Source organism: Primulina eburnea, chromosome 1, assembly GCF_022965805.1.
Source record: "Primulina eburnea isolate SZY01 chromosome 1, ASM2296580v1, whole genome shotgun sequence".
NCBI lineage: Eukaryota > Viridiplantae > Streptophyta > Magnoliopsida > Lamiales > Gesneriaceae > Primulina > Primulina eburnea.
In genome coordinates, this window is record NC_133101.1 from 56,948,813 (window position 1) to 56,958,989 (window position 10,177).

Genomic DNA, 10,177 nt, shown 5'->3' on the forward strand with positions numbered 1-10,177 from the left:
GTATCTTATATTTGCATGCTTCATAACTTTGTTTTCCAGGGTTTTACATATTCTTGTTAGTTTATCTCTACAGAGCTTTATTTACTTGCTTTAGTCTTTCAGCGAGTGGCTCATTTTTAATACAGAGGTGCACTGTGCTAAGGTGTCTGTGAACTATCACATCGATGTGGGGAAAAGAAACATAGAGTAAAATGCAAGTTGGTTGTTTGTTTGCAGCAAGTTGTACTAGAGTTTTGTGACAATTTCAAGATTAAATTATGTTGGAATTAGATGAGAGAAAGGATTTACACTTTTCAATATTATTTAGTCGAACCGGCTTAAGACAAATTTATATAGAGTAGCAGTTTGTGGGTGATTTTATATTTTTCACTATTTTTAATGTAATCTTTTATGAAGCGAAAGCTCTATGAGGTTAACTTCGTTAATTTGAAGGCTAGAATATTTTTTTTTTGTACAAGAAAAAATGATGGTTCGAAGGTGATTGTGGTTTACAGTCATAGACAGTGATTGTGAATGGAGATTGGAAGATATATGCATCACCACGTAAATCTGATAATCTCTTTGGCAATAGGAAATGCCATTTAGAACATAGTTGTGTAGAGGACAATTTGCGCAGTCGACTGCATCCTAGTGCTATTCATCTTGGGTTGCGAATGTTGTCAAGGATAGATTACGAGCTGAACCATAGTATCGTCCATGTGCAATATCAGGAATATGAGATTGAATTGGATTCTCACAAAGCGGGATGGGGAAAGAATTTGCAATACATGATATTCATGGTACTGATAAAGGTGCACAAGGAAAATTACAATAGTGTTGTCAAAGAAACTAACTTGAACTAGTATATTAAGTGGAACAATGATTATCCATCTTGGTACACCAAATTTCTCCTGGTGTGGAGTCGTAAATGGAGAGAGACGTGAATTTGAATCCACGTTCAAACAGAAAAAACATATCTCATTTTCAAAAAAGCCAAATTTTTCGCGGTGTGGAGACATAAATGGGGAGGGAGATACGTGAATTTGAATCCACGTTCAAACAAAAAAAACACACTCATTTTAATTTTTTTTAAAAAAAAAAATTCTCAGTACAAAGCAAACGAAAATATGATTGCAAAGTAAAAGCTCTCTTTATCGGGAAAACGACTAACATTGTACTTAAAATATAATGGCGACAGACAAAAACTGAGCATACGAAGGAGTTTGTGTTGGTCCCACGTGCGAAATTTGAGATAATAAAACCCGAAAATAAAGAATAAATTGGACACCGAGATTTACGTGGAAAACCCCTAAAAATTATTAGGGTAAAAACCACGGGCAAGATGAAAAGAATTTCCACTATAATATTTTGTTGTGTACAACTCACTCACTGTGTTTCCAAAGAGAACACACTCTCTTAATACAGGAGAACAAAACACCTCACAAATATTATAGAACTAATAGGAGAAAGAGAGAAAACTCAATATCTTGATTGAGAATGGGATACTCCAATTGATGAAGGAATGCATCTATTTATAGATGCAATTCCTCATCTGAACAAAAGCTTCCGTTTCCAACTTTGCATTGCGTTTGTCTGCTCATTTCTTCTGCCCAATTTCTTTGACCCGACATGCATTTAATACAAAGACTTTTCTTGCCGACATTTCTCCCACTTGGAGATTTGATTGAGAATCAAACACATCTCCACACATCCTTTCAATCTTGCCATTCCCTGCTGCTTACGTTTCCGCTAGACCACTTGAGAATCTGCACCACTCAAACTTTTCAATGTTCACTGGCTTGGTCATAAAATCAGCTATGTTGTCCTTCGTATGGATCTTCTGCATATCCACACTTCCTTCCTCTACTACTTCCCGCACAAAGTGAAATTGTACTCCAATATGTTTCGTCCTGGAATGAAAGGCTGGATTCCTTGCGATGTGCAAGGCACTCTGACTGTCACAAAACAAAGAAACATTCTCTTGTTTGTGTCCGATCTCCTCCAGTAACCTTTTAATCCATATTATTTCCTTGCAACCTTGAGTAGCTGCCATGTATTCTGCCTCTGTTGTAGATAACGCCACAACTGTCTGCAGTTTTGAAACCCAGCTTACTGCTCCCCCTGCAATTGTAAACACATAACCAGTAGTAGATTTCCTCTTATCAGGATCACCTGCATAATCTGAATCGACATAGCCCCTGAGTGTAAAATCCGATCCTCCATAACATAATGCAGCATTCGAGGTACCCTTGATGTATCTAAGGATCCTCTTGACAGTGCTCCAATGCTCTCGTCCAGGATTCGCCATATACCGACTAACTGCTCCCACTGCTTGAGCAATGTCCGGTCTTGTACATATCATGGCGAACATCAAACTCCCCACTGCTGATGCATATGGTACTCGAAACATCTCCATCCTCTCTGCTTCACTGCTAGGACACATCTCGGAGGATAACTTGAAGTTAACAGGAAGAGGGGTCGATATTGGCTTACTATCTTGCATGTTGAAGCGTTGCAAGACTTTCTTCAAATAATTTTTCTGGGAAAGCCAAATCTTTCTGTTACTTCTGTCTCGGTGAACTTGCATCCCTAGAATCTTGTTTGCTGGTCCCAAGTCCTTCATATCAAATTCCCTAGCCAACTGTGCCTTCAATCCTTGGACCTGATCTTTGTTGGGGCCTGCTACCAACATGTCATCCACATACAACAGCAAAATGATATAATCATCACCAGACCTCTTGAAATATGTACAAGGGTCTGCACTCAATCTGTTGTATCCAAGGCTCATGATATAGGAATCAAATCTCTTGTACCAACACCTCGGCGCCTGTTTGAGACCGTACAGAGATTTCTTCAACCTGCAAACCAAGTTCTCTTTGCCTATTTCCGCAAAACCTTCTGGTTGGAGCATATAGATTTCTTCTTCAAGATCTCCATGAAGAAATGCCGTTTTCACATCTAGCTGTTCTAGATGTAGGTCAAACACCGCACACAATGCCAACACTACTCTGACTGTTGTAAGCCGAACCACAGGAGAAAATATCTCATTGAAGTCAATGCCTTCTTTCTGAGCATACCCTTTTACCACCAATCTAGCACGATACCGCTCCACTTGGTTATTGCCATCTCGCTTGATCTTATAGACCCATCTGTTGCCGATAGCTTTCCTCCCTCGTGGTAGTGTAACAAGATCCCAAGTTTTATTCCTGTCTAATGCCTCCAACTCTTCTTGCATTGCTATCATCCACAAAGATACATCCGAGCTTTGAGTAGCCTCGTGGAAACTCGATGGCTCACCATCCTCTGATAATAGACAATATGCAATGTTGCTTTCAGTGACATAATCTGAAAGCCAACCTGGTGGTCTTCTGTCTCGAGTTGACTGCCTCACATTGGAAACCTCAGACTCAACTTGTACTTGTTCTTCGTGCTCTAGTACTGCTTCACAAGAAACCTGACCTTCGTCTGTCTTATTTTCTACCTGAAAAATAGTAGTTTCTGAATTCTGTGTGCCTTTGTCTCCCTTTACTTTATCTTCCTCGAAGATAACATCCCTGCTGATGACAAGCTTGTGAACAGTAGGATCCCACAAGCGAAACCCCTTTACTCCATCAGCATAACCCAAGAAGATACATTTTCTGGATTTCGAATCCAACTTTGATCTTTCTTGCTCATTGTACAGAACGTACACCGGACTTCCAAATGTATGCAAATGAGAATAATCTGTCGGCTTCTCGGTCCACATCTCCATCGGAGTCTTCAGATCAATCGCCACTGAAGGAGAACGATTAATAATATAACAAGCGGTTTTGACTGCTTCCGCCCAAAATGACTTTTCTAGACCCGCAGTCCTCAACATAGCTCTTGTTCTGTCCAACAAGGTCCTGTTCATCCGCTCCGCCACTCCATTCTGTTGAGGTGTGTAAGCCGTCGTGAACTGTCTTTTGATGCCCTTATGTAGACAAAATGCATCAAACTCGTCACCGGTATATTCTCCTCCATTGTCAGTCCTCAGACACTTGATTTTATTTTCTGAATCAAGTTCAACCCGCGCTTTGAAATCTTTGAAGACCTGGAAAACATCTGATTTCTTCTTGATTGGATACACCCAACATCTCCTAGAGAAATCATCAATGAACGAGACAAAGTATCTCGCTCCTCCTAGGGATACAACCGGTGCTTGCCAAACATCCGAATGAATCAGCTCTAATATGCTTTTGCTCCTGGCAGTAGAAGTGCCAAACTTTAATCTGTGTTGTTTACTGGTAACACAGTGCTCACAAAAGGGTAGTGACACTTTTGTAAGTCCCGGCAGCAGCTTCCGTTCTGAGAGAATTTTCAACCCTCGTTCTGACATATGCCCGAGCTTTCTATGCCATAACACCGTTAATTCTTCTCTTGAACCAATTGATGCAACAGCTAGTTCTGCCTCTTTGTGTGTTTCTCCCAAAAGTACATACAGATTTCCAGCAACCTTTTCCGCCTTCATAACCACAAGCGCGCCCTTCACAATTTTCATGATCCCGTTCTCGATCCGAGTTTTGCACCCGATGTCATCCAATTGTCCCAAGGACAAAAGATTTTTCGTCAGTCCTTTCACATGTCGTACCTCCTGTATGGTGCGAATGGTGCCATCAAACATTTTAATTTTGATAGTACCGACCCCAGCGATTTCCAAGGCATGATCATTTCCCATGAATACAGATCCTCCTGAGATTGGTTCATAATGATCAAACCATTCTCTCCGAGATGTCATGTGCCACGTCGCTCCTGAATCCATAATCCATGTGTCACAAAATTTGTGTCTGCCTTCTGCAACAGTTGCCGCTTCGCTGAATAATATTTCACCACTTCCTGAAGTACTGGCCACATTTCCTTGAGAACTTTTATCGATACTCGTACACTCTTTCTTGAAGTGCCCTTTACCGCCACATTTAAAGCAGTAAATATTTTTCTTCTTACTTCTCGACTTTGATCTACCTCGCCTTTGGCTCCCACTGGAGTCACGGTCCATAAATCTTCCTCTTATCATTGGTAACGCCTCTGCCTGCTTCGAGGATACCAACCTATCTTCCTTATTCTTGCGCCGGCTTTCTTCTCCGAGAACCGCAGTTAAGACATCGTCGAATTTTAGAAAGCCCATAAGAATATTGTTGGTAATGTTGATGATAAGTTGATCATATGAATCTGGTAGACTTTGAAGTAGAAGCTCCGCACGTTCATTTTCCCCTATTTTATGCCCCATGGAAGTGAGTTGGGCAAATAGAGTATTTAGTGTGTTGATATGGTCGGTCATCGACGAAGATTCCGACATCCGAAGAGTATAAAGCCTTCTCTTTAGGAAAATCATATTGTGTAGCGACTTGACCTCGTACATCTTTGTTAGAGTATCCCAGATAACTTTAGCTGTTTTTATCTCAGAGATACTTGACAAAACTTCGTCTGCTATAGCCAAGTGTAAATTGGCAACAGCGTTGTCATTCATCTCATTCCACTTTCCATCATCCGCAATCTCCACCGGTCTGTCTCCAATAGCCGCCAAGCAATTCTCCTTTCTTAAAACTGCTTGTATCTTTATTTTCCACAGCATAAAATTGCTTCCGTTGAACTTTGCTATCTCGTACCTTCCCGCCATTATGTCTACAACAATTTTATAGACTGGACAAAATAATCCCGCCTTAAATAAAAAATCTCGAAAAATCTTTTCTGATGTGGAAGATCAGTCTAGGCTGCAACCACAGAGCATACTCAGAATTTTAAGAAATTTTAAACCAAGGCTCTGATACCACTTGTTGGTCCCACGTGCGGAATTTGAGATAATAAAACCCGAAAATAAAGAATAAATTGGACACCGAGATTTACGTGGAAAACCCCTAAAAATTATTAGGGTAAAAACCACGGGCAAGATGAAAAGAATTTCCACTATAATATTTTGTTGTGTACAACTCACTCACTGTGTTTCCAAAGAGAACACACTCTCTTAATACAGGAGAACAAAACACCTCACAAATATTATAGAACTAATAGGAGAAAGAGAGAAAACTCAATATCTTGATTGAGAATGGGATACTCCAATTGATGAAGGAATGCATCTATTTATAGATGCAATTCCTCATCTGAACAAAAGCTTCCGTTTCCAACTTTGCATTGCGTTTGTCTGCTCATTTCTTCTGCCCAATTTCTTTGACCCGACATGCATTTAATACAAAGACTTTTCTTGCCGACAGTTTGCTGCTTCCTAAATCATAATGAAATTGTCTCAGCACATAAGAAACTGAAAATCTCGAACTAATGCAAAATTTATTTTCTAGCTTCAGACCAAGTCTCGGTTTCGCTCCTTTCGATGTATGAGTTCAAAAACCAAAGCATGATTTAAAGACAGTGCTCAATCAATACAAGTTTAGATTGTAATATCATAAATCTGTTGAAATTCATGTATAATTCACTTAAATAAATCAAGAAAATGAAAGTCTGAAATATAATAGTGTACTCGAGAAACAGTCATGCTTTGTATCACATTCTTGTCCTGAAGGGCAGATTGTTGTGCTTCGACATGAGCTCTATCCCCCGAGCAAGGTCGAATGGGGTACAGGTACGGTGATGGTTTCGACTCATACAGCAGAGGGCTTTGATAGGATTACGAGGCGTGACTGTTTCACGAGTAAAATGACTTGTTCGTGTTGGGATCATTACTTTACACTCTTAAGATTTATTCAGAGAGACCTAGTTTTGCAAAAAAGACGGACCTAATTCTATAACTGAACGTAACAGGCTGATATTAGACTTGTTCATACACACATGCAGCTCATGTATTATTCGCCTCATGTGCTTCATTTCCATTCATTTATTCTACTCAGGTATGCATCTCATTTTCATGAGACATACTATACTGTGGAGAAACATATGAGATGAAGAACTTAAATATCAACGAGAGCTAGTAAGTGGGCAAGTTACCTTCCGGAGCTTTATCAATGATTTTTCACATACATTTTATCCAACCCTCTGTATACTCTGTGTCCTCTAGATCAGCACTCTCCATTTGTCTAGATCAATGGGGGACCTAGCAAGATGCTTTGAGATTAGATTTATCTATCCGTTGACATGCGCCGTGAACTAGTTATGGTTCTCTCATTTAGTTCACATATATGTGAGATGAGTTAGTCTATGTGAGACATACTCAAATTCAAGTAAGCCCAAACTGGATTTCCTTTTATCCAAATTTAAAATTAATCATCTTCCAAAATTCATTTCTCTTGCATTCATCTTTACATGTACACCCAATTTTAGACTTAATTGTGTGACAAGAAGGAAATGTGCAGCAAACTAAAATCTGGAAAAAATAAATATAGTAACAAAAGCCAATCTAACAATTCACAACCAAAAGAAATACTTGGGAATAGAAGAAGAGGTGTAGGTAAACTACTAAAATTGCACATTCTTGAAAAATTATGAAGGAAAAACACATATTATTTACCTGAAACGGAAAATTTTAATATTTTATGTTTAGTTTCTTTAAAAATTGAAGTTGAAGTAATCCCAAAGTTTATATTTTTCATCTTTCTAAATCCTGGTGCTCTCTGGTTTACAATATCCCGAATTTGGAGACTTGCAAAGATCATATACCTAAATGTAAACAACAATATAGCATATCATGCATCCTCAAACAACACAAAAAAAATAAGTTCCACTTCGTACCAACCATGAAAAACTACAAGAAAAACATAAGCCCGACTTTGTACCAACCATGAAAAACTACAAATTCCCATTCATCAGATCGTCCGAGTTGCTCAAATTGCCACAAACATTGCATTCCATGACTGTTGAAATTAGAGCATCGGTAGGAGGAAGAGGAGCCAACGTACCCCAGCAATTGTCTATATTACACATATATCTCATGAAGAAATAAGCATGGGGGAAATCGTTGTTTTCTTGATCCATTACAGAATCCTCTTCCCCAATATCATCACCATCATCTTCCATGTCCTCCTCAGCCTCCATATCTTCCTCTCCTTCCTCCTCATTGTCAGACCAATTAGCCTCGACTTTGCATCGATCGCAGTCACACGAAAAGCCATAATCTTCCTTTAATCTTTTTTGCCTTTCAGAATACTTAAGATTGACAGGGAAGTAGCTAACGCAAATCTCTCTACCCTCGGGAACATCATGAATTAATCTCACAACAATGTCAGTATTACTATCACAACCAGAGTTCGAATCAACATAGTCAAATCTACAAGCATTAGGGAGACAATCGTGGTTGAAAAACGAGGCCCTTGGGTAAATTACATACGCCCTAACAGACCTCTCTTTATCTTGATTAAAGGGATCCATCAATCCAAATGCATTGAGTTTGTCCTTAGACAAAAGAGATGCAGTCAGGTCCAATGAGAACCCGATTTTTAAATTATCAAGAAAAGGGTAACAAACTGAAGAAATCAAAGAATGCAGGAAGTTTGATGCATCATCGATCATGGGTTCACCTTGCAGTGACAAAAGAGTCTGAAAATGGGAAGGGGACACCATTCCAAGATTGTACGCAGCCACGAGGAAACGGGCTTGTAACTGGCGGTCGTGGTTGTGATGGAGAAGCGGAGAATTGGAGGCTTGAATGATCGATAGAGCTTGGCAGACGAAAGGAGAGTGTGAGGTGGAAATCGCAACGGAAAGGCATTGTGGAGAGCAGAAAATTGATGCATTTGAGCAACGAGGGCAAGATGCGATAGTCGTGCAGTTTGGGGGAATTGTTCTAAAGCAATGGCAACAGTAACATCCGGCGGCGCCTCCTCCGCCAAGAGGGATGGCAGAGTAGAGGAGGATGGGGGAGTCGCGGAGGATAATCTGGCCAGCTTTTAGCGGCTGGGAAGCGACCAAAGCTCTTCCTTTGTCCTTCATACCCACCAATTTAATCAATGAATTATTTTCAGACATTTTTCCTTCCAGCGAACAAGTGTTTTGAAGTTGCTGAAAGTGAAATCCCCACCTTAAACACGGCAGGAAATGGCAGCGGCGGGATTTAGGTCATCTCCGATATTCCATTCTATAATATACGGGTGTTAAGTCGATGGATATTTATTGACTTTTATGGAATCTCATAGAATTATAAAACAAATTTCATAGATTTTTATAGACTTTTTTCAAGATTTTTGTAGACTTTTGTAAATTTTTTCATAGAATTATGTGAATTTTGTAGTTTATAATTGTGATTTATTTTTTTATTAATTTTTTTAAAATAATTATTGGACATAGATAACCTCTTCAATTTTAAATTATTATTTTTTATATATGAATGTAAATGAATTTTACTTACTTAAAAGTTAAATCAATTTAATTTGTGAAAAACGACAAATGAACTATCCAATTTATTGAAATCAAAATTTCAATTCTTTATGTCAATTCAACGTATTAATGAATAATATTTTTATAAGTTCATAATAAAATTTTACTAAAAGAACACTCAAAACAATTGAGCTTCATTATCTAGTTCAATTTGAAATTCATCAAATTGACAATTCTTTCAAATAAAATTGTGTAATATAGCACATGTCAATACAAGCTCTGTTAAGGGTGGGAAAAATACCGAATTTTCGGTATACCGAGATTATCGTAACAAAAAAATATTGAATTTACCGAATTTTAAATATACCAAAAATTTTGGTACGGTAACAATACCGAATTTTTAGGTACGGTAACGATATCCAATTTGAAAATTTTTGTATATACCGAAATACTGGAAAAATATACAAAAATTTTAAAATATATAATATTTTAAAACTAAATTATAATTTTTTTAAAATGTATGGTTTTTTGGTTCGGTATACCGAAAATTTTGGTACAGTATCGATATGAATTTGTTTATACAATAATTTAAGATATAGATTAACTAAAATTAAAGAAAATAATTAAAAATAAAATGTTATATAATAATTAATAAAAAATTAAATTTTAATTATGTTTTTAAAAAGTACAAATAAAAAGAAAAATATAGATGATAAAAGAATGGAAGTTTGTATTGAATTTGGGAGATTTCTCAATTAAATGTACATCTAAATCTTTAGGTTGAATCAAAGATTTTTGTTGAGATTTTATTGTTATACCTTAGGCTATAATTCTTGTACTTAATAGAATTCTACAGAGTCATTAAAATTCTATTGACATTTTGAATACCTATAGACTTTTGTAGAGTTTTTAAAAGTTTAGT

General features: G+C 37.7%; 1 protein-coding gene across 3 annotated transcripts; it reads right to left on the reverse strand.

Moving 5' to 3' along the window:
• Window positions 1–6,275: 6,275 nt before the first annotated feature.
• Window positions 6,276–9,002, reverse strand: LOC140832871 (histone-lysine N-methyltransferase ASHR2). 3 transcript variants are annotated; one of them, XM_073197136.1, is made up of 2 exons: window positions 7,723–9,002; window positions 6,276–7,039 (listed from the first exon to the last, which is right to left on the reverse strand). In XM_073197136.1, exon 1 carries the CDS (start codon window positions 8,905–8,907, stop codon window positions 7,732–7,734), a length of 1,176 nt encoding a protein of 391 aa, XP_073053237.1. In that variant the 5' UTR covers window positions 8,908–9,002; the 3' UTR covers window positions 6,276–7,039; window positions 7,723–7,731. The 3 variants fall into 3 exon arrangements, with proteins under 3 accessions (XP_073053237.1, XP_073053243.1, XP_073053252.1); XM_073197142.1 differs by lacking the exon at window positions 6,276–7,039 and adding an exon at window positions 7,124–7,141; XM_073197151.1 differs by lacking the exon at window positions 6,276–7,039 and adding an exon at window positions 7,585–7,602.
• Between the last annotated feature and the right edge of the window lie 1,175 nt (window positions 9,003–10,177).

Coding starts and splice junctions, on each gene's coding strand:
- LOC140832871 (XM_073197136.1), bottom strand. CDS start 8,907: ATGTCTGAAAATAATTCATTGATTAAATTGGTGGGTATGAAGGACAAA.